The sequence below is a fragment of the Triticum aestivum genome, chromosome 7D (genome assembly GCF_018294505.1).
Source record: "Triticum aestivum cultivar Chinese Spring chromosome 7D, IWGSC CS RefSeq v2.1, whole genome shotgun sequence".
Lineage (NCBI taxonomy): Eukaryota > Viridiplantae > Streptophyta > Magnoliopsida > Poales > Poaceae > Triticum > Triticum aestivum.
In genome coordinates, this window is record NC_057814.1 from 543,780,336 (window position 1) to 543,803,787 (window position 23,452).

Consider the following 23,452-nt stretch of genomic DNA (forward strand, 5'->3'; position numbering starts at 1 on the left):
CAAGGGTAGTACAATAGATTTTTTTTATAGATTTAGGCAGCGGAGCATTCTTAGCACTTATGGAAATTAAAGGTGTCATATATAGCAGACGTAATAAAAAAGTTGAAATCCTTAATGTTCAGTTGGTGAGTCACTTTTGTTGCAGTTACGACCTCAAACTTTCATGTCTGGGTTGATAAATAGCTTGGAGCCCTGGACTTCCATATTGTTCAGAAGTTCAAAACAATGAGGAGTTTTAGGAGTGCTAGTCAGTACAACCATAAGCAATACATATGTTCATAGAGATTGGTGCATTTTCTTGACCAGGTGCGACTGTGAATGCTTAGAATAGGAGGCAGGAGGGAAATTTCCTTTTTGAGCGTAAGCTAGGAGGAAACTAAGTCGGTGGGCGACATTAGTGTCTAGATGTGTTAGCTGACAACCTCGTCAACCATTACTACGTTGGAGAAAATAGTAACAGATGCACCACAAAGACCAACTACCTTTTGGTTCACAAGCGATTGTTTGAGAGGAAGAGGCATGACAACCAAAGTCGTAGCACTTCACAAAAATCCTTTTTATGGATTTTCACTTTTATTTAGGACAGTAAAACTGAACCTAAACCTAGCATCTCATGACTTGGTGGTATGTGCCTATGTGGCCGTATGTTCGGCATGATATGACTGACCTGACTCGTTAGATGTGCTGACAATTCCGGCCATCACCACCGTTTTTTTCCTGGCTCAGTTTTCCTAACGTGCCTCTACTACAGAAAAAGGACTGAGATATGGGACGCGTCGATTTGGTGCCCGAGCCCAGCTGCACCTGAAATCGTGGGCGTCTGTTCGTCGTTTGGGATCCGTGAAATTGGCTCTGACGCGGAGCTTGGAAAATTGAACGGGTAGTGAAATACGGTAGGAAACAGTAGCGTATTCGTGGGCCCAAAAGTAAGGGTGGGACGGCATTCGCGCATGGGAACTCTGGTCCGTGACAGGCCAACCGAGCCAGGGATCAGATAAGGCAGTGGACAACTGAGCCGTTTGTCGAACGTCACCCTCATCTAAGCTCGTTCAATCTGGAAACCCTCGTCGCCCCTTGTCCCCGGTTTGAGTAGTTCCTTGTGGCGGCGCTAGTTCTGCACCGGCGGCTACTGGAATAATTGATGATTCTGGGCTTGAGTTCCTGCCCGATGTCGTTGACAGGTTTGTTCCCGCAGATCTGGAAATAGTTTTTGAGGATTTGTTTTGTATGCTACCTTACTTGTAGAAGAAATCTAACAACCGGATCTTCGTGATCATTGCTATCTTCTTGCAGGTTACGAGGGGAGTTAGCCGAGAACCTTGTGCACCCAGATCCGGTTCCTCTGGTCTTATTGCCCAACAGCGGAGCCGGCCTTTCCGTCCCTGCAGACTCAAATGCTGTGTCTGGATGCGCTCAACAGCTTGGCGGCGATGGGACTGGTAGGGCAGCAGTTGGGGTCTGACCGTCATCCGGATGCATCTGCAACAAGGTCGGCGCAGGCGACTGACCGAGTCAATCGAGAGGCACCTGGGTGGACAAAAAGGTCTGAGCAGAAATCCTCCCGGGGTTAGTCTGTATTTTGTTTAACTGTGACTGAACGTTCGTCTCCAGTGCACATGTTTTGTCAGTAAAATGAGCTTAGTTTGCAATAATCGCTAGCAAAAAGACCATATTCAAATAGTAAGCCGTGGCATTGCAGCCAATCTATAGTTGTGCCTAGTTTAACTGTTAGAATCACATTCACCATACTGTTAGTATTTTGCAGTAGAACTAATAGATGGAATACTATTCTTGTATTAGAACTCATAGTCTGAATAATGAACGCCTGGAAAAGTGCAGATTACGGCTGGGCAGTGCACCACAGGACACCATGCCCCTCTCGGATGAGCCCTTTGGAGCAATCGATTCGCAAATACGCAGAGGAACCTACAAAAAGTGTAATACACCTCACAGGACACCTTGACCTGAGCTTCGATTAACTAGGTGAGGTGTATGACTTATAGAATCTCTATTCTTGGGAGATCCGGTTTGGTATCACATATGGTAAAAGGAGATTAAATGTCGAGAGGACAAATGCTTGCAGGAGATCGTATGTGGTTGTTTGGTAAGTAATGAGCTTTATTCAAATTTATTTTATTTTCAGAGAAATGCCATGTCCCTTGATGTGTTCTTACATGGACAGTAGTGTCTGATGTTATGTCTGGTTGGCCTAACACGCAGGGCAAACCGGAGATTTATGAGCACCCGTACATGACACAGATATACGAAATCAGAACAAAGTGGGTGAAACCATATTTCAAAGGGGTTTTCTGCGTGAAGATGACGAACATACAACGCAGTGAGAGCGCGAATCAAATGTTGGAGACGTACATGCCTCCTCAAGCCCAATGCATATTTTTGTTAGGCAGTACATGAGGTTACAGTTTGACTGCGGACGTGAAGAAAGCTACGAGGACAAGAGGATGATGATTTGTAAGTATTTTTTCATGTACAATTTCAGTAGCTCAGAGGAATGCATGCACAGTACGAACCATGTTAAGCGTTCTGTTTACATGTTTGACTGACGGACAAAAAAAAACTAAACCATAATATGGCAGGCTGGAGCTGTCAGGAGTACAAATTTGTGGTTGCCTCAACTAGCTAGTGTTAACGTCTCAGGTTTAGAACATGGACTGCCGACTGGTATGCTGAAATGTGTTTTGCTACTGACACTTGGCCAACATGCGGAATACAACAATGTGTTTGCCAGTTTTTGAGTGAACTGTGCGCGCGCCTAGATTCAAACTTTGAACTGCTAGAAAGGTTAAATGCAAGTACTATAAGGCAGGTGGCAGGATGCCATCCCTCAAAGCAGTATAAGAGTGTAACATCCGGCAGATGTTGTGTTGCCTTTCACCATAGTTGCACATTCAAAAACATTTGAAGCTAGCGTTGCTTGCGATGGCGCCAACGCCTGCTGAAGCCGCCAGGTGTGCCACGGCGATGAGATCCGAATTGGTGGCTCTAGTGGTGGATTGGAGATTCAGGTGAGGAAGTTTCATGTTCTCGCGCCCATCGGGCATTTTTTTCAGCCATGGAGGATTACTAATCTATCACTGCTCGCAGTCATCTTCCTCTTCGTCAAAGCTGCCTGCGCAAGACGGTGGCGGAGTGGACAAGGTAAAGTAGCATGGCACTGTCGCTGGTTGTGTGTTCTGGTACAGACTTTTTCACTGAAACAGATGAGCTCGATGCATTTTCAGGGAGAGGTTATCCAAAGAGATTGTCGTGGGATTATCATGTTCAAGAAGATGGCACAATATTACAGAGAAGAAGGATACGGCGACCACGATACTTTAGCTATGCAGAATGCAACGGCGGTGACACTGATGTGGACCACGGATCTCATGTAGCGCGTGCGGTGGAAGAAACTGAATCAGCTGAAAAGGAGGAAGTGAGCAGCAGGGGTCCTAAGCTACGCCGTACGCAGGCGTAGTATGAGATGGAAGGATGAATTCGTAACAACGTATGTTTTTTTGAAGTTCAGATATAGTATTACTTAACTAAGCAACTACAGGGATCTCGTCTGCTACAATGCCCAGAATACAATCTGGAGGATAGTTTAGCCACTCCCTACAAACTTTATTACAAACTCCCTCTCGCTAAATAATGAGCTGCACTATTAGCAGACCTCCTAACCCAAGTTACATTAAACTCTTGCCTTGTCCTGAGCATTGCTTTTATCTCTTCAATGACCTGTTCAGCAACTGACATGTTTTTACCCGGATCATTGAGCATCCGTACGACAGCCATACAGTCCATCTCGACGTGCAGTTTCTGAAGGTTTAAGTCTATGGCTAATTTAACTGCCCTTTTGCGGGTTAGCAGCTCCGCGTGCTCAGCCGAAGCGACGGCTGCAAAGAACGCACATGCAACCCCTCTGTAGGCCCTCTCGTGATCTCTGTAGATCACTCCTCCTCCTCCATTGTTTCCATTTTTTGTCAGTTGGCCATCAACATTGGCCTTGATCCAACCTTCTCCGGCGGGTTCCATTTTTCCTTGTGCCTTTGCTTCACCACCTGAACCTTACGTCCACACACAGCCTCCCATTCCGTGTAATCGCTCCTTCTAAAATGCTTCAGGATTTTTTTTTCTTTTGCAGGTAAAATGCTTCAGGAGTTGAGGTGTCTGTGTGTTAGAATTTTAGATGTCATTTGTGTTTTAGAAATGTTGCTGCATGTTTGTGTCAACTGTTTTTATTCGCAAAGTATAACGGTTGGTCTTTATTTCAAAGACTTAAGTATGGTCATGTGGACAATGATTTGTCTTACTGGATTATCTGCTCCCACTTTAATAAACCGACTGTGGTATTAATTAGGTTTAAAACAACTCGGCCTCTATAGTTTAAGTTGACTGGTGTTTTATCCCAACGTAGCAAACGGTGCTGCTTTAATTTAAAATTACCAAAAAGCGTGATAATTTATGGGAGCAAATGAGGTGAGGGGATTAGAAAAACCGAGTAGAAGGGGGGTGTGTAATTCGCGTCACAGTGAGCAGTAAAGAGAAAAGACTTGCCATTGGGCGATGAATTTAATACGGGTTCGGGTGGTTGCTGTTTGTGAGTCCGTCGAGTGAACGGCTCAGCCGGCCTCAGAAAAGTTACTGAGCCGTGCAATACTACCTGATCCGCGAGAGATATGCGACGGGCCGTCGCATTCATTGCGCCCCAGAGCTATCGTTAATTCCGTGAAATACAGTAGGGAAATACAGGGTGGAGCACAGATCCCCACGCCAGCTTGCGGTATGGATTTCGGGAGCATCTGAGCTCGAGCTCAGAAACGAATTTTCGTGGGATATGTGATTACCTGAGCTTTTTTCTCGACCCATTTGGCTAACACCCACACACATATACACAAGAGCCCATCACTGCTAACCCTCCAGAGAGAAAAAACGTTCGATCTAACAGAATCAGATCGCCCGGTCCCTGCCAGAGAAGGTGAGCGGGATCAATGCGAGACAGAGAAAGGTGATCGGAGTTCGAGGTGATCCAACCTGACGCACGCAATGATCGGATCGCTCGAACCAGCCGAGGCAGGTGATCGGAGTTAGAGTGGATCCAACCGACGCAGGCGATGCATGCCAACGCCTTGTCTGAGCAAAACTGCTCCGCTGAGATTCCGGTAATTGGACTACATCCGCCGTCATTTCAGCAAGGAGTAAAAGAAACCGTTCATACAGATTATTATCTCGCCGGCGGCTGATGGTGGAGGTATGTTACAATTTTGTGGCGTACACCTCCTTCAATTTGCTCGGCTACATATGCTCTGTCCCATCGCGCTGGCTCCACACCCTTTTCATATGGCACGAGCAGCCCCTGCAGCCATTGTTCTTCACTAGATTGCTCCTCCATAATCAACTTTGCTGCAAATTCAGGACATCAAGTCCCTCGTTTGGTACCTCTGCTTCTTCGTTATCTCGTGAGCGCTGAGGCGAAATCTAAGCAAAAGACAGGCGAGGAAGGTAGACCTTCCGTCGAAGCAAGTGAGGCCGCATCAATTCAAAGAGGCAGCGACGGCCGACGGGTAACATCATGTTGCGTGGGCGAATGGAGCAGCGGCAAGGCAACACCGTTGCTCCCACAGATTTGCTCCTTCTCTTAGCTTGGAAAGTCGTCCTCCTCTTTCCGATGTGCTCTTATGCTCTTTTCAGTAATTAGCTATAGAATTGTTCTACCAATAGTAGGCGAAGTATTGCACATATGCAACAACGAACACACAGGAAAAAAATATGAGAGGTCTACTTATGACTGCTGAGAGAGGTACAAGTACAGAAAAGCTACACAGATTTGTTGAATCCCGACGCTTGGGATGCGTTTGCTAGGTTCGGTTGGGTGGCAAAATCTTGTCCGTGTAATGACCGGGGAGGCCGACCGGGCGTTTGGAACGGATATGGGGCGTTCGGTTGTAGATGCTAAAAGTAGGCATAATTGCAAGGCACTACCAGAGCGCCTTGCCGCCTAAGCGTCAAAGGGGTACGCCTTAAAAACAATAGCGAGTATCTTATAAAGATTGGAGTTGGTGGTGAGTTAACATGCGGCTTCAACAACCTTGCCAAATAAACAAATACACGCATCCCCACATGTAGAACTAGAAACAAATGTACTTTACTCACATGTTGGTTCTATCATAAATAAATACATTATTTTCATGTGAGGAAAATTGTAGAAGGCACAAATAATAAACATAAAAGTGTACTTCAACTCAAAATCGATCTTGATTTTAGTTTCTCTCCCGAACCTACTATGCCCATTTAAATTCTCTGACGTTGCATGCCTCTCACCTTATTTTTTCTATCTTTATTAATTGTAAATTGTGCAATGATCATTAGGACACTAACATTATTAGGACATCGTGCTAGTGACTAACAAAGGAAGAAGATGATGTAAAGGTCTTTATCTCACTAACTTAAAGGCACCTTTTCAGTTTTCAGCCATTCCATTTGTAAATGTGGATTTCCCAGGCCATTAGGAAAGTATAAGTAGTACATTTATATCATAAAAATCTTATACATTTCAAAATACCCATACTCTAATGTAAAATCCGAGAATTTAGAACAGGAATAAAACGGAGAATTTACAAGCAGAAAAATGTATTCTGGTGCTATCACAAGTACTTGCTGCAAACACATTTTCCGTTTCTCACAGTAATCTAGATGTGCCCTCTTTCCTGAATAAACCACTTCTAGATGTCCACAGTGGTACAAGAATTTACTGATCGCAAACAGAATGATGCTTTGGCACTCGTGTAACTTTCAAGGAGCACAAACCTGAGACAACAGGCACCGGAACTGGTGCGCGGCGACCACGCCGAGCTCCTTGGGCGGCTTCACGGCCACCAACATTTTCATGGGGAAGACTTGTATAGGATCTGCTCCTAGGTGAGATCAATGATATCAATCATTTTGAAGATACAAAACATGTTCAAAAATTATGAAATTTTTTGGAGACACTCATCCATCTTTGATGTACAAGCTCAAAAAGTTTCAGCTCCTAATTCGAACTACACTCAAAGAACAAAAAGACAAAATGTGATGTGAATAGTGTCAAAAACTGTTCACCCAAAGCTGACACTATTCATAGTTAAATTTGTCTTTTTCTTATCTTTAATTGTAGATCGAGTTTTGAGCTGATTTTTTTTGGAATTGTAGACCTAACCCACAGGTATGTTGTAAATTATTTTCAGAATTTTTTGGATTGCCTAAATACGAATTTTGGGTTGATCCTACAATCTCACCTAAAAGGCTGATCCTATATTAGTCTTCCCCACATTTTCATCATTGGCGTCCACGCCAGTGTCCTTCAGCACGGCCTTCAGTGGCGTCACCGCCTCCGGCATCATGGCCACCAACATCTCCGCGACGCCGCCCCATCCACCCAACGCCGCCATCTCCTCCATCGCGGCGGCGACCGCCCTGGAGAGCCCCTCCGGAACCCAGTGCAGCGCGGGGGCCTCCGAGGAGGCCGCGCGGGCGGCGGCGCAGAAGAGGAGCAGGTCCACGGCCTCCTTGCCGGCCCCGTCCGCTGGGGCTGAGAGGGGGACGGGAGGATTGAGGCGAGGAGGGATTTGACGGAGGTGCCGGAGCCCTCGGGGCGCGCGTAGGGCGCCGCGGCGAGAAGGGAGCGGAGCGGCGCGGCGACGCGGAGGAGGTCCTCGCGGCGGAGGCCACCGACGCGGCGGGCGACGGCAACGGCGCCATGGCATATCCACAAAGAGGTCCGTGTGAGAACCGAGTTGTGAAGGAGGAGCGACAACCTCCGGTCCCACTCGTCAGACATATCCACAACCTCCAGCTCCGCCTCGGCCGCGGCAGCGACCGGCGCGCCGCTATCGCCGCCATCACCCTCCGCTCCGTCCTCCCTCTCCCTCGCATGGTCTGGCCGCCTCTACGCACGCAATCGAGCACGGCGATTTGCCGTGCCCGGAGACCGCAAAAGCAGAGGATGAGGACAATCCTCTTGAGGCGAGCTTGGAATGGAGTCCCCTCCCACGCCGCCGATTGACCTCACTGGTGAGCCTCGTCCGATCCCATTCGCGTCACAGTGGGACACTGAATTCTATGTGGAATTCTATCTGATATTTCCCTCGCTTAATTTCCAGCTATAGGCACTGGAGATCGAGATGTCCGTCTTCCCCACCAACTCCGGCTCAAACTGCGGCCCCCGCCGTCCTGCCTGCTCGGCTCTATCACAGTGTTCAGCCACGCCGCCAACGCGTGCACCCCGTCACCGAGCAAGCAAGGATCACCGCCTGCATGCCTCGGGCCATACCAGAGCCTGCGCCTATGCCGGTGAGTTTATGGGATACCGTAGGCGAAGATGACCGTGCTGTTTTGGCAGTTGCATTGCCTGCACGGCTTAACCGTGCCATGCCGCCATGGCTACCATTATGCCGGCCATTTACAGTATCCTATAAGGATGTAGATTGTGCAGCATCCTGCTAGGTGTTATGCAAGGCTAAGCTCTTTCAAAAAAATGAAGGACGCCGATAAGTCCCGAACGAGTTCGTGATCTGACCATGGCAAATCGAACATCTTTTATGGCAATTTATATTTCTTCACTATGACAAGTTTAGTTGGTAACATGGCAATTCCGCCCTTAGTTTGTTTTTTGCTAGGAAATTGCCGTGCTTGCCAACTAAACTTGTCATCCTCGCGTCAACTACAATTGCCATAAAAAACGTTCGATTTGCCATGGTCAGATCCCGAACTTTTGGGATTTATCATTTCTGAAAAAGAAAAGAATAAGGCTAAGATAAGCTTCCAAGTTGGATCTTAAAAGCTAGAAATTCCATGCTAAGTAGAGAAAAACTGAAATATCTATGACGCCTATTTCAATATGGCTCGAGATTATAACGATGCAGTGAGGGTACATCAAGATATATAGTTACAAATTTATATAGAACACAGCTGTTTCTTCAATCCCAAACATTACAATTGTATAGTAAATACTACTTCAGTCTTCAAAATAGACATATATTATAATGTCTAGACATGCAATGCAGCTCGTTTTCCTGAAACAAAAAAGGAGCATGTTGAATGCGAGCTTCCAGCCATAGCTTGGAGCAGTCTTGGTATCGGGGGCATTGTGATCTCAACTAGCCCTTGCAGAATCTGAACCACCTGTCCCATTGTTGGCCGATCAAGCTCATTGTCTTGGAGGCACCAACACGCAACCTTGCAAGCAATTTCAAGCTCATCTAGATTGGCAATACCATGTAGCTTGTGATCTACCAAACTCCCGACATCTCCTTCAAGAAGCTTATGTGCGGCATGCACAGGAAAGTAAACATCAGTGTTGCCACCGCTAGGAACTGTCGGACATGAGTTCCTCCTTCCAGATATTATTTCCAGCAACACCATCCCGTAGCTAAAAACATCGACTTTTGGTGTAATAGGAACACCGGTAAGCCATTCAGGCGCAAGGTACCCTGTTGTTCCTCTCATTGTTGTTAATACTCGGCTATAATCCCTTCCTAAAAGCTTTGCCATCCCAAAGTCTGCAATTTTTGGAAGGAGTGAAGCATCAAGAAGTATGTTTTCTGGCTTGATATCACAGTGTATGACGCGGTCTCGACAACTGTCATGCAAGTAGGCCAACCCTCTTGCAACACCTAGGCCGATTTCATACCTAGCAGTCCAGTTCAACATTGAGTTGCTTCCAAATAAATGGACATCAAGAGAGCGATTTGACATGTATTCATAAACAAGCAACCTCTTAGAACCCTCACAACAGAAACCAACAAGCTTAACTAAATTGATGTGCTGGACAGCTCCAATTGAGCTCACTTCAGCTCTGAATTGCTTCTCTCCTTGATAAGCACCATCAAGCCTCTTCACTGCTATGGCATTGGAGCCCTTTATAAACCCCTTGAATACAGAACCAAAACTGCCTCCCCCCAACTTATCTGCAAAAGAATTTGTTGCTCGTTGAAGATCATTGTATCTAAATGCAGTGATTCCATCACAAACTTCAGACTCATTCCGTATTTGACCAGATCTCTTGTTTTTGTTTCTCCAAATCATTAGTAGGAGGACAAGTGCAAATAAGCCTAGAGTCGAAATACCTGTACCAATTACAATTCCAGCAACTATCCCTCTTCTGTTGTTTTTCAGACTTTGTACATCTTTAGCAGAAAGACGAAGATAAAGAATTTCTCCATTTGAATTGGTGGTGTCACTACATTGTAGTTGTCTTATGTTGAGCAATTCATTATGCCACATAGAGCATCTGTTGTCGCTGAAGGAGTATGCACTGCAAGAGCAATTACTCAGGCAAATCTGTGCGCAGTCACTCGCGCTTGCAGCAGCTTCTACTTTTGGGGCATTCTGGGGCAACTTAACACATGGTACAGAATAGAACTTGTCTGTGGTATGTGTTGTGCTTTTGTTGCTAATGCAGTCTAACTGAGTATTTCTCGAGCACCCACCCGCTCGATTTTCTAGCTCCCAGTCCTTTGGGGATGTTATGGTGAAGCCCTCCATACAGTTGCAGTGTGGAACTTTATTATCAGTGCAAATTGTGAAAGGTCCACAAATTGCATGGACATCACACTGAGCTCTTGGTTGGGCATTGATCATTACCCAATCCTCTGAGCCCTTCATCCAAATGAATGTCTTCGCTTGACCTGAGACGTCAATGACATGACGAGTGACCATATTTGGATCCATATATTCAGCTACTAAATTATACGTCAAGTACTTCTCTTTGTCATTGTCGACAAATTTTGGACTAATAGAGTGGCGGGCTGACATCTCTGGAAGTGCAGCGAAATATTTGCCGTTCCATACACCGGTGGACCAATATGGTATGGATGAGTTCAGTGCCAGAAGCAATAACTGGTCAACACCACTGGGGTCTAATTGTTCACAGTACGCACCGGTAGCCGGGTTGACCAAGTTTTTCCAAGATACAAAACGGCGCTTCAGGCCGGTGACCTTGTCCCATCCGAGCTTCGCCCCAGGAAAAAATGTATCTGTGGGGTGGTCAAAGCTCTGCCACAAAACCTTTGTTGAGTTTGAAGAGTCTGTCAGTACAAGATTTCCACTACTCAACAGCATAGCAGCAGTGGTGCTATTTCTTTTGATGTTTGCTTGTGTAGTCCAGATCGCGGACTTGGTGGACCGGTTTACGACGACAAGGTTGCCATCGTGGGAGATCGTGAGCTCCAGTGAGGTGGTGTTCCTGATTGGCTTATCCCTATTTGCAACCCATGCTGAAGTGAATTTCGGTACCGTGTTGAACCATATGCCAAGGTACCAGTTGGCGGTGTGTCCAATCTGGAAGAAGCCAAGCGCGTACCTGCCATTGCTGGAGATGAGCTTGTTGTCGACGCCAAGTGCTTGGCCGGGCAAGATGGTGTCTGTCACGGCAGAACTCGCTGAGGTGTGTAGGCACAAGAGCATGGTGAAAACAACGAGGACGGGAGTCATGGTGAACTGAAGGTGGTGAGGGCGTGCAGAGGGCCTTGTTGTTGCTGTGCAGAGGCTTGAAATGTAGAGACTGTGGAGTCAAGCCCAGCATCCAAACTAGTATAGGCAGATTCAAAGGTTTTTTTCCAGTGGTGATGATGAATCGCCTCTTGCATAGCATGCACGGCAGGATTTGTGTGGTGGTAATGGAAAGGGTGGAGGAAGAAGAACGCTGGGGACATCAGCACCAGACACTTGGTTCGCCGTCGAAATCTCGTCGTCGCTCTCCTCCGGCTACCCGGCGAACCCAGTCAGAAGAGGTCTTTGCACCTGAATAACAATTCGTTGGTTACTATAAATTGAGATATCGATGTGTGTGTGTGGTTTAATGATGAGACCGACACTGTTCTTTTCGCACCCAACTGAAGTGCGTAGCAAAAAGAAAACAAAAATAAACTACAAAAAAGGTGAAGCGCAATTACAACGAGGACAAGTTGCAATTCCACGAAAAGAAAAATGTATTTGCAACAATTGCAAAACTAGTGAAGTACTACCTCTGTATCAAAATATATTTTTTGTACAGAGGTAGGTAACAATAAAATGGTGACTGAAAGTTCAGGAAAGTGACTGAAACTTAACAAAAGTAACTGACTGAAACTTAACAAAAAGAAATACTGAAACATAATTGGACATGTAAAAAAGAATGAAACTTCAAATGCTTAAAAATAAGGAGAGTCTAATTAATACAATTCTGCTGCTTTCATCAGCAAATAAAAGAAGAGATTGCGCTGCTTTAAATTCATCCGTCAACCATCATCTACCGGATAGTTAACTAGCACTGATTTTCACCAATATTCAGTTGGTGAAGGCACTTGTGTTGCACTTATGCACCCTCTCCCTCACCCCTCGTTCATAAATAATCGGCACTCACTTCTACTGCTACATAGTTCATAAGAAGAAGAAAAGTGGTCTATGTTGCTAGTTGTGCAAGGTTTAACATGTCGAGAACGCAAGAATAGATGGGAATAGGAGGTAGCAGGAAACTTAATTGGTGCCCAACAAGAAGATTGTTAGATCCTATCAGAGAACGTTGTCTCAACAATAATCAACACAGGAGATAGATGCAGGATGTGTGTAGTGTGACCTGCAGATCTGCAGCAAACACCCACATCTGGTGGAGGTGCTATTGACTCAGGAGCATCCTCACTGGCGTGTCGCCTACTCTGGTGCTGCTGTAAGGATGTTTGAGTATGCCCCATTTTTCTGGCAACTATGCGATGTTCTGGTTAAAAGCTCACGACACAGGGAATACAAAGTTGATAATTGTATTTCTATCGTCTATGAAATTTGTTCTGGATTGGATGCAATTGTGTTATTTTGAATTTGGTTCGGCGGGTAGAAACATTTTTCATGAGATAACAGTTCAAAGATTCAGATTTTCCCGGATATTTTTGGGATGAGTGTCTTAACTTTCTATATGATCAGTTGTGTCTGTCACTAATTAAACAAGATCATAGTCTTGGGTGCAGAATGGTGTGGAGCTCTTTGATCTACAGCAAAAGTCATCTCAAAGGTGTTAAATAGACACACTGCAAAATTCAGCATATTGATGTTATGCAGTCCAGATTTATTAAGGGGCGTTCGATTGTGGAAAAATTTATCCTTGCCTTGGTGATAGTACAGTCAGCTGTCAAGAGGAAATTGCCAATGATTGTTTTGAAGTTGGATTTTCAAAAAGCCTTTAATAAATTTCTTTGGGACTACCTGCTTGAAATCTTCGGTCACCGAAATTTTCACGATGGCCAGATTAAATGGATCCAAACCATGCTCCGATCTGGCCAGGCTCAGGTTCTTATCAATGGCACCCCTGGCTCTGGGGAAGCCATTTCTTTTGAGTTGGGAGTTCGGCAGGGTGATTCTCTTTTCCCGTGTCTTTTCATTTGGTTGCCAACGTCTTGCAGTGTATGTGTGCCAGAGAGTTCAACATTGGTCAGCTAATTCACCCGTTGGGAAGACAGGGCCCCTTCCCGGTGCTGAAATATGATCTCTCTCTCCCCCTCGGCAACCCTCGCTCTGTTTCTCTCCGCCTTTACTTCACCCACACTTCAGAATGATGTGTTCCTGTACTGTACTGTACTGCACACCTGATCTTTTTCCGTACGGTTTCTTTACCTGGTCTTTAATGTGGCCAGATGAGAGTTCAGCCGTTTCTTGATTGATTATAGCTGCCATAGCTGTGGTCTTCTGTTCTTTTTTTTACTGCGACAGTTGTGATGTTCTCTTCTTTTTTACCCAAGATTTCATTGTCTCCCCCTTCTGCTCTTGCGATGCAGAGGCCGTGCGTCTTGCAATTCCTTATACCAAATACCTCGGGTAGTTTGGATAAAAAATGGCGGCTATAGTGGTATTACAGTTAGCCCAAATTTGTAGTTGATTACATTAATTTTGCAATCGGTTGCTGGGAAAAGCTGCAAGTGTTTACCTGTTGCGTTGTCAGTTTTATCATACCCACCAATGAAGCTCTGATTGTGATGGCCTAATTTTTTTAAGCCCTGGACCGTAGAAAATTGTTCTACAGCAATTTTCATTAATAATAATAGTAAGTTACAATGGTAGGAGGAAAGAAGAAAAAGGAGAAAACAAAACTATCTAAAAGGAAGAGGAAACCACCATTTCAGCTCTAGGAAACGGAAGAAAAAAGTAAGAAGTTTGAATCTATCCATTCCCAGAAACAAGCAACATGCTTGTCCCTGATTCTATGTCTGAGCAGCGTGAGATCCTCCTTGAGACAGCCGAGCGAGACATCAAACAGAAATGAAACCTGTCTTCTTCCTCTGCCCTGCTCTCGTTCTACTCTGAATCCTCTGCTTTCTGGTGGCTGCTCTCCACAAGCAGCAAGTGTCCCTCGGTGCCAGCTCTCCACAAGTTGTATTTATTTCCTCCACCTTCTCTCCGACGACATCGTGGCCTCGGGACGTGAGCACCAGACACTTGTTCACGGGTCAAGATCTCATCATCGCTCCACTTCGGTTATCCAGAGGACCCGGTCAGAAGGTCTTTGCACCTGATTGGCATTTCGTTGGTTACTATAAACAGATACTGATGTCTGTGTATGTGTGGCTTAATGATGAGAGCGGCGATATTCTTTTTGCACCAAAGCAAAATGCAACTGCAGCAAAAAGAAAACAAAAAAATCTTTAAAAAAAGGTAAGTGCAATTACTACGAAGACAAGTTGCAATTCCACTAAAATAAAGGTGTAGTTTCAACAAATGCAAAACTAGTGAAGTATCAATAATAGGGTGAATGAAAGTTCAGAAAAGTGACCGAAACTTAACAAAAGCAACTGAAATCACAAAAGTGACTGAAACTTGACAAAAAATTACTGAAACACAATTGCACGCACAAAAAGGGACTTCGAAAAGTGCCTGCAGCTACGGGGCTCCAGGGCTCCTGGTATTTGAAATTTTTGAAAAACACAGTTTTGTTGCTTAAAGAAATCTTATATCAAATACGTGAATACATACACACATTCCTAAGGCATGGTAAAAAGCTGAAAAAGAAATACTTTATATTTTGGGAAGTACACAAAAGAGAAATTTCTGACAGAAAATGGCACACCTTTTCTCCTATAGTGTCAGAAATTTGGTTTTTTTCTATAGCCCAAAACAAAACGAGATTTCTACCGAAACTTGCCACGGGTATTCGGAATGTGTATATGTATCCCTGCGAAAAATTTCACATTTTTTTGAAACTTCAAAAATACAAATTTCAAAATGTTTACATATAGAGAGGAGTGGAGCTCGGGTGTTGCAATCCCTCTCTCACTGAAACTTCAACTGCTTGAAAATAAGGAGAGTCTAGTTAATACAATTATGCTGCTTTCATTCATAAAGAAAAGGAGAAACTGTGCCTCTTTAAATTCATACATCAACCATCATCTACTGGATAGAGTTAACTAGCTCAGCTCCATTCATGGCATTTGTACGACAGTTATTTAGCTGATGAAGCCACTTCTGTTACACTTATGCACCCTCTCCCTCACCCTTCATTCATAAATATTCGGCACTTCTAGTGCTCTAGAGTTCATAAGAAGTAGAAAAGTGTTCTACGTTGCTAGTTGTACTTGTGCAGGCATCGGGAGGATATCCATGAAAACTGATGCAAAGGTTTGACATGTTGAGGCGACAGGAATACATGGGAGTAGGAGGTAGCAGGAAACTTAGTTTGTAGCCAACAACAATAAACTGTCAAGCAAATCCTGAATCTTGGGCTGCAATGCAGAACACACAGCTGGACAAACTGCGGACTGGAGGTAGCAGGTACATGGGAGTACATGCGAGCCGTTGAAATTCAAAAATTTCAAAAAATTCGATTTCTTTTCGCTCGGGATGCAGCTTTCTCGTGGGGTAGCGAGAAACGCGGGAACAGGGCGGTAACCGAATTTTCCGCCCGGTACCCAAAACCTTGACTGTGACTACTTTGCGCAAATAAAGGATCTTGGCCTCTTTGATTGCAGCATTGAGGATGTTTCAGTGTGCCCCCGTCATCCAATGTTCCTGTAGCTTAAAGACTAATAATCCATCGTCTATAAGATATGTTCTAGATCGGACGACATTAATTGTATTATTTTGGGTTTGTGTAGACCGGTAGAAATAATTTTACATGGGGCAAGAGTTCAAAGATTCTCTGATATGCCAGTTATTTTTGGGCTGAATGTTTTGAGCTTTCTGTAATATCAGTTTTGTTACATTTTTAATACAGTTCTACTCGAGACCAAGTGGAAGGAGTGTATGTAAACACCTTTAATAGGCCTAGGCGGTTTTGCATTGAAACTACCTGTGATAGGCCTTATCGCAAGCATATGTGAACACACAACCTTCGGCATATGTTTATCACCTTAGACGGCTCATTCAACCATTCGAGGTTCCCCTTTTTTGTTCATTATATATATTTCGAAATGCGCAAGCGTAAAAATTATAGTTCCATATTCATTACTTTGAAACCATAGTGAAATAACATATTTAGACGCAATAGCAGTTTGTGCTCTTGCGTTTTTGTTCTATCGTCTTCTTCCCCTGTTTGTTCGTGAAGGGAGCATAGATTTGTTTACCGTAGGATCCCAGAAGGGCTCGAGTTCCACTATCAGGGGATAATGGAACAAAACATAAAAATACATCTTGGTGCAAACGAAGGTGGCATAGACGAGGAAGCTCTCTGACTTCTAAATATGGAGCGTCTAGTTAATACAAGTCTGTGCTGCCTTAAATTCACCCATCAAACATAAGATGCGTATAGTAAAGTTCTGATTTTTCTAGCTCCCCACCCGTTGCCTATGTACGATGGTTATTCACTTGGTGAAGGCGCTAATGTTGCACTTATGTACCCTCTCGCTCAGCCCCCAGTTTATAAATAATCGGCACCTCTAGTGCTACAGAGGTCACAAGAAGAAGAAAAATGCTCTACAATTGCTAGTTGTGCAAGCATGGGGAAGACCTCCATGAAATTGATGCAAGGTTTGAAACGACATGGGAGTAGGAGGTAGCAGGAAACTTAATTTGTGGCAAACAAGAATACCAAGCCAACCAAGTTACTGAGTTGTTCCGCGGACAGCTGCCTGCCATTGCTGTCAATGCACTTGACGCTCTGCTTTGGCTTGACTCTGACCTTGCCACAGTGGGTTGAAGATGCGCTCATCGGCACCGGGGTGCTAATGGTTTAGATCTTGAGCAGATCGAGCCGGCTGATGGCACAGTCGTGGTCTGATCGTCGCCTCTAGTGGCCATGTCTGGGTTACTTGTTCCAATGTTAGCACACCCCATTTGCTTTTCTACTCGGGGAGCCTATTCCCCTGCTCGTGCTTTTGATGTTGTTCTAGCCAGGAAAGCCACCGTTGCTCTTGGTTGTAGCTCGTTGCTTCAAGAATTGTATCTGTTAAACGCAGCATTGTAGGGATAGACATAGGGATAGATGTTTAAGTGTTTTCGGTAGCTATCTCCTGTAACCGAATTCCTCCTCTCTTATCCCTTCTCCTTCAAGAATGTAATCCCAACAACTTGTATGCGCTGTTATCCAGGGAGGTGCGCCCCTGCCATATAAACATGCAACGCGTCCCTCCAACGAGGCAAGACGCTTTCCGCCTATCGCACATGGTAATCAGAGCATCCCTCTTCCAATACATCTAGCTTTCCAACCTCCATTAGTGCCTAGCATGTCTTCCTCCGGATCCTCCCAGATCGGCCTCAACAACCAGGTCACGAAGAAGCTCACCCGTATGAACTACGTACCATGGCGCGTCCAGATCACGCCGCAGCTAAGGGGAGCTGGCGTCTTCGGCTATGCCGACGGCAGTACGTCGGAGCCAGCCAGCTTCCTTCCTGGCAAGGACAAGGACGGCAAGGACTCCACCGAGCCCAACCCTCTCCACCCAATCTGGGTCCGGTAGGATCAACAAGTGCTCGGGTACCTGCTCAACAATCTCTCCAAAGAGGTGTTGGTGCAGGTGACCGCGATCACCACAACGCACGCGCTGTGGACAACCCTGGCGGCCATGTTCTCCTCGCAGTCGCTCAGCCGCATCAACAACATCCGCACGGCTCTCCTTCATGCGCAGAAGGGAACTCAGCCGGTCGCCACCTTCTTCGCCCGCATGCGCGGCCTCGCTGATGAACTCGCCGCGGCCGACAAACCACTGCAAGATGACGAGATCGTCTCCTACATCATCCACGCGCTGGACATGGAGTACCAGCCTCTGGTGTCGGCTCTCGATGCTCGCACCTCCCCTGTCACCCTGGATGAGTTGTTCACCATGCTCAGCAACTTCGATCAGCGCATGGCACTCTACCAGGGTTTGGGTGGCTTCAAATCGTCCGCTAACGCCGCTGTAGGAGATATGCCCTAGAGGCAGTAATAACAGTTATTTTGTATCTCCAAGTTTGTAATGAATGTTTATGATCCATGCTATAACTGCAATGATTCTCGAGTCTACAATATCCACGAGGCTCGGAGGGAACTCATATGCACGTGTGGTATAATAAACGGTAAAACATATTCCTAGTCTTGCCTCTAAGACTAGCTCAAGTATTGCATGATGATCCTGTTTCCTGATCATGGGCATGACTATGCCGGCAATTTTGAGGGCACAAGTTTGGTAGAACGCTTGTGTTGAATCAACCCGGATTGATGTTGTGCTATGAGATACCTTCGTCACAAGTTTATGGTTTATATCATTGAGATAGTTAATGTTTGCATAATTCCTTAGACCATGAGAGTATCAAGTTCCTTCGTGCTTGCTTCGTGAACTTTGGGGTTTGTTAAACGTCATCCGTAACTGGGTGGCTATTACGGCAGCTTTCGGGTTCACGGAAAAGTATAGGAAGTAACAAGATAGCTCAAGATTGGGATTTGCACCTCAGACGATGGAGAGATATACTCGGGCCCTCTCGGTGTAACGGTATCCATCATCGTCTGGGCAGACACATTGTGATTTGATCACTGGGATGCCGGAACACGGAAACGAGAAAAGAGAACAAAACCGGTAACGAGGTAACTTGCATGGTGGAAAAATTGTTCGTCCATGGGCATGCAATAAATCTCACCTCGGGTGTTTGTGACATATCGCGAAGCAACAGGAATAGCTCACTGCAACTGGAGGTTCACTCGAATATTCATTCGTGTGGGTATAGGGGTCAATATGGGTGTCCACGGCTCCGATGTTGATCATTGATCGGAAGGGGTTCCAGGTCATGTCTATACTTCAACGAACCTATAGGGTCACACGCTTAAGGGTCATCTATCTGTTGAATACTAGACAGGGAGTCTGAGAGAAAATCACCGAAAAAGTTTCGGACACCGAAAAGTTTCGGACAACGGAATCGTACCGCAGAGAGAGGTCATCGGATAAGTTTCGATGATACCGAAAAGTTGTTTCGGGATACACCATTAAGTCAAATTGGTTTCGGCACATGCCTGATAATTCTTGGAGGATGCCAGAATCATTCTGGAAGCTTTTTGGAATTTTCTGAGATAAAAACCGGAAATGTTCCGGAGCTGCCGGAGCCACTTCAGATGCGTTTCGCAGATGAAAATCACTAAAACCGGAATTGTTTCGGAACGCGTTGAAAAACATTTTAGTGGGTACTGGAAATGTTCTTAGCCCACATAAATATTTTCAGTTCGATCAGACGCTGAAAAATGTCGTCGTGAATAGTGAAAATCAGCTTTATGGTTACTTTATGGAAAGCCACCTTTTGGGGCTTTGCTCCAAAAGATCTTGGGGATGACATGGATGGATAGGACCCATTTTTTGGGCCCCTCATGGGGGTGTGGCCGGCCACATGGGGTATCCCCCCTTGGGGACCCTTTTGTTCATTGGTTTCACTTCTAGGTCCTGGTGGAAGGACTTCATTCATGTGCATTTTGGGTTTTTGTGTGAAACTACCCTACCCCTTGGGATTTCCTATAAATAGAGGTGGAGGGGCAGCCCTCCACAATCATCCCTTGCTCTCATACACATGCCATGCATTATCTGGCTTCTTCTCTCCCTCCCACGAAAAGAGTTTCGTAGAGCCGTAAGGCTGTCTGGGTTCCGGCAGGAACTAGTTCTGGACGCCGAAGCCCTGCCGGATAGCTGACACCGTATGTGTGCAACCCCGTAGAGAGATTGTAGTTTCGATCTTTTGCCCGAGGGGCTGTTCGAGTGTCCTCCCGAAGGGCTGTCTGAGTCTCTGTCCGAGTTTCGAGGGTCCTCCCGAAGGGCTGTCCGCGACATTGTCTGGGGGACTGTCCGACCGCCTCCCGAAGGGCTGTCCGGAGAGGGAGTACATCCTCGCGGTTGGGAGGTTGTAAATCCTAGCTGCGGGGATCTGCACCGACGATCTACACCGACTCTTCTTCCGCTGCGCTTCGAGTCGGTACGGATCAGATCAAACCTTGTATGCAGTCTCCATAGTGGTCCTCGGCGTGCTCGCTATACCGAAAATTTTCGTTTTCTGTCGCGTTCCCCTACAGTGGCATCAAGAGCCGTGCTATGCGTAGATGCAGGTTACGATCTAGAATACATGGAGATGTATGGGTATTGCATAATATAATTTTGGAGTAGATGAGATCTATTGCTGAAAATTATTTATGCGGGTGACAGATGAAATCTGTTACCCGACGTTCTTGTTGCTTCCCTAGAATTTGCGTTTGCTCAATCTCGAGACAGCATGGTGGAATTTGACAAAGTTCTGGAAATCCGTGATCCTGATTGATCATGGAAGTGCTATCAGTTCTTTGGGTTCTGCCATAGTCAAAAGAAAGATGAAATTCGCAGATGAAAGGGCATTGCAGATATGATCTGCACGGGGGTCATGCGTATGACGAAGTTTAGTATGGGGCTCGAGATTTAATTATCTCGTGTTTCATACACCCCGAGATGTTAATCTAGCAACTTGAATAATCATACTTGATGATAAAACGTTGGTAGCTGCGGTTTAAGTCAAAACCTTAGAAGCCACGTAAATTAAAATTTTGCATAAACCGATTAGAGGCGTCTAACTTGGTTTTGCAGGATGTGCATGTGATGTGGTATAGCAATGCTCATATTCAATTTGATTATGTATGAGATGACTATATGATGTAACTAACATGACCTGCGTGTCATGATTCTGCATGATGGCTGGAGCCATATGATTGCACTTTAATGACCTGCGTGTCAACCTTAAGTAATGCACTTATTTTATTAGCTATAGAGATAGCAATATTATCTGGTGCATCGACAAGGTGGTGGCAATCTTCGCGAAGGTGAACACCGACGCAAATGCCGAAGACGAAGAATTGAAAAACTTCTCCGTCAGAAAGGGCTATACCATATCATGCTAATTATGAATTGCCTGAGATGTTTATCCCCTATGATGCACCCTTCTTGATTGCGCGGTAGTCGCTTTTATTAGGGTGATCTCTCACTTAAAAATATCAAGTAGATAGTGTTCTCCCAAGTGTAGCACCGTCACGGCACCTATCTTTTCGGGGTGCGCCGTGTCACACGGGTACGAACGATTAGAGAAGTGTGAGGCGGGTGAGTTGAGACCTCGCGGCGAGATCACTTGGTTGTCTTGACGTTCAGGCATGACCGTCATGAGCTCGGAACACACGCATCGAAAGATGGACAAGAGTCACATAGTGATGTGATTGGCAAGTTGGCCTACCGGTTAAGATTTTCGTCATCAGTGGTGTTACACCAATGGCGAACAATCAAGACACGGATCTTGAATCACTCATAATCAATTTTGAGAGATATTGATTTGAGTGGGAGTGCATTTTAGAATAAAATGTTTATTCACTAGTGCAAATTTCATTATAAACAAAGTCTAAGTGAAACTTGTGTCTTCGTTGTAGATAAAATGGCTCGCAACACTGCGTTCAACTTAGGCCCGATGTTAGAGAAAGAGAAGTTAGCTACGACTGGAAACAACTATGCGGACTGGGTCCGTAACCTGAGGATTGTCCTCAGGAGCGCTAAGAAATTGTACGTGCTTGAAACTGCTCTTCCAGCTAAACCGGCGGCAGATGCACCGGTAGATGAACAAAATGTCTGGGCCACTAAGGATGATGATCACAACTTAGTGCAGTGCCTCATGCTAGCTTGCATGAGTCCAGGGCTTCAAAAACGTTTTGAATTCCATAAAGCCCGTGATATGATCCAGGAATTGGATGCTCTGTACAAGGAAACCGCAAAGTCTGAACGATATGATATCATGAAGGCTTTGATGGATTGCAAGATGGCTGAGGGTAGTTCAGTTGGCGAACACGTGGTCAAAATGATTGGCTATTCTGAAAGGCTTAAAGCCCTAGAATTTCCACTTCCACCTGGCCATATGATGGACATGTTGCTTTCTTCACTCCCCCCGTCTTACGACGGTTTTGTCATGAACTACAACATGACAGGGATGGAGAAGACGCCGGAAGAAGTGCTCGCCATGCTGAAAACTACAGAAGGAGGACTGCGGAAAAATCGCAAGCAAGTGTTGCTTGTGAATAAAACCGCCAGTTTCAAAAAGAAGAAAGGCAAGCCAAAGAAGGGCAAGGGCACCGGTAAGACCGGCTCCCAAAGCAACTCTAAGGGCGGAGCCAAGAATGAAACTGAGTGCTTCTACTGCAAGGGCACAGGACACTGGAAGAGAAACTGCAAGAAGTATCTGGAAGATAAGAAGACCGGGAAAACCGGAAAAGTTATAATTGTTATACAAGTTAATGTCATTGACGTTTTGCTTGCTAGCGAAAACTCTAAGTCTTGGGTATTTGATACCGGATCAGTTGCTCACATTTGCAACTCGATACAGGGACTTCAGAAGGTGCGCAAGCTAGCAAAGAATGAAGTCGTGATGCGCGTCGGGAACGGCGCTGGGATCGCCGCTCAAGCCGTCGGCATTATGCCTCTACGTCTCCCTTCTGGATTTATCTTAGAACTAAGTAACTGTTATTTTGTTCCACTGTTGTGTAGAAACATTATCTCCGGATCATGTTTGGTACACGATGGGTATTCGTACAAGTCTGAGAACAATGGTTGTTCACTTTATTGTAAGGATATGTTTTATGGATTTGCACCCATTGTTGGGGGCCTTTTCATACTAAATCTTGAATGTGGAAATGATGTCTTTAACATGAATGCTAAACGCCTTAAGAAGGCTGATACCACCACCACTTTCATGTGGCACTGTCGCCTTGGCCACATCGGTAAGAAACGCATGCAAAGACTCCATAAAGATGGAGTTTTACCGTCCCTTGATTTTGAATCATTTGACACATATGAAGCTTGCCTGATGGGGAAAATGACCAAGACGCCGTTCACGGGTCATCCTGAACGGGCGGGTGAATTATTGGAAATAATACATAGTGATGTATGTGGTCCAATGAACACAGGCGCACGGGGTGGATATTTTTACTTCGTGACTTTTACTGATGATTTGAGTAGGTATGGCTATATCTACTTAATGAAGCATAAATCGGAAACCTTTGAAAAGTTCAAAG

The 23,452-nt window shown here is 45.4% G+C and overlaps 1 protein-coding gene, 2 long non-coding RNA genes and 1 pseudogene across 4 annotated transcripts; 3 read left to right on the top strand and 1 right to left on the bottom strand.

The window, feature by feature from the left end:
* Nucleotides 1-953: 953 nt before the first annotated feature.
* On the top strand, nt 954-3,693 carry LOC123168106 (uncharacterized). 2 transcript variants are annotated; one of them, XR_006484210.1, is made up of 7 exons: nt 954-1,181; nt 1,294-1,566; nt 1,840-2,104; nt 2,221-2,472; nt 2,598-3,026; nt 3,106-3,159; nt 3,243-3,693. It is a non-coding gene; the product is annotated as an uncharacterized lncRNA (long non-coding RNA). The 2 variants fall into 2 exon arrangements; XR_006484209.1 differs by having other exon boundaries at nt 1,294-1,543.
* Nucleotides 3,694-6,541: 2,848 nt separating this feature from the next.
* On the bottom strand, nt 6,542-7,813 carry LOC123166006 (uncharacterized; annotated as a pseudogene).
* On the top strand, nt 7,330-14,828 carry LOC123166007 (uncharacterized). The gene is made up of 2 exons (XR_006483326.1): nt 7,330-8,046; nt 8,136-14,828. It is a non-coding gene; the product is annotated as an uncharacterized lncRNA (long non-coding RNA).
* Nucleotides 14,829-22,177: 7,349 nt separating this feature from the next.
* On the top strand, nt 22,178-22,824 carry LOC123163722 (uncharacterized). The gene is made up of 2 exons (XM_044581079.1): nt 22,178-22,654; nt 22,765-22,824. Exons 1-2 carry the CDS (start codon nt 22,180-22,182, stop codon nt 22,797-22,799), a joined length of 510 nt encoding a protein of 169 aa, XP_044437014.1. The 5' UTR covers nt 22,178-22,179; the 3' UTR covers nt 22,800-22,824.
* The last annotated feature ends 628 nt before the right edge of the window (nt 22,825-23,452 follow it).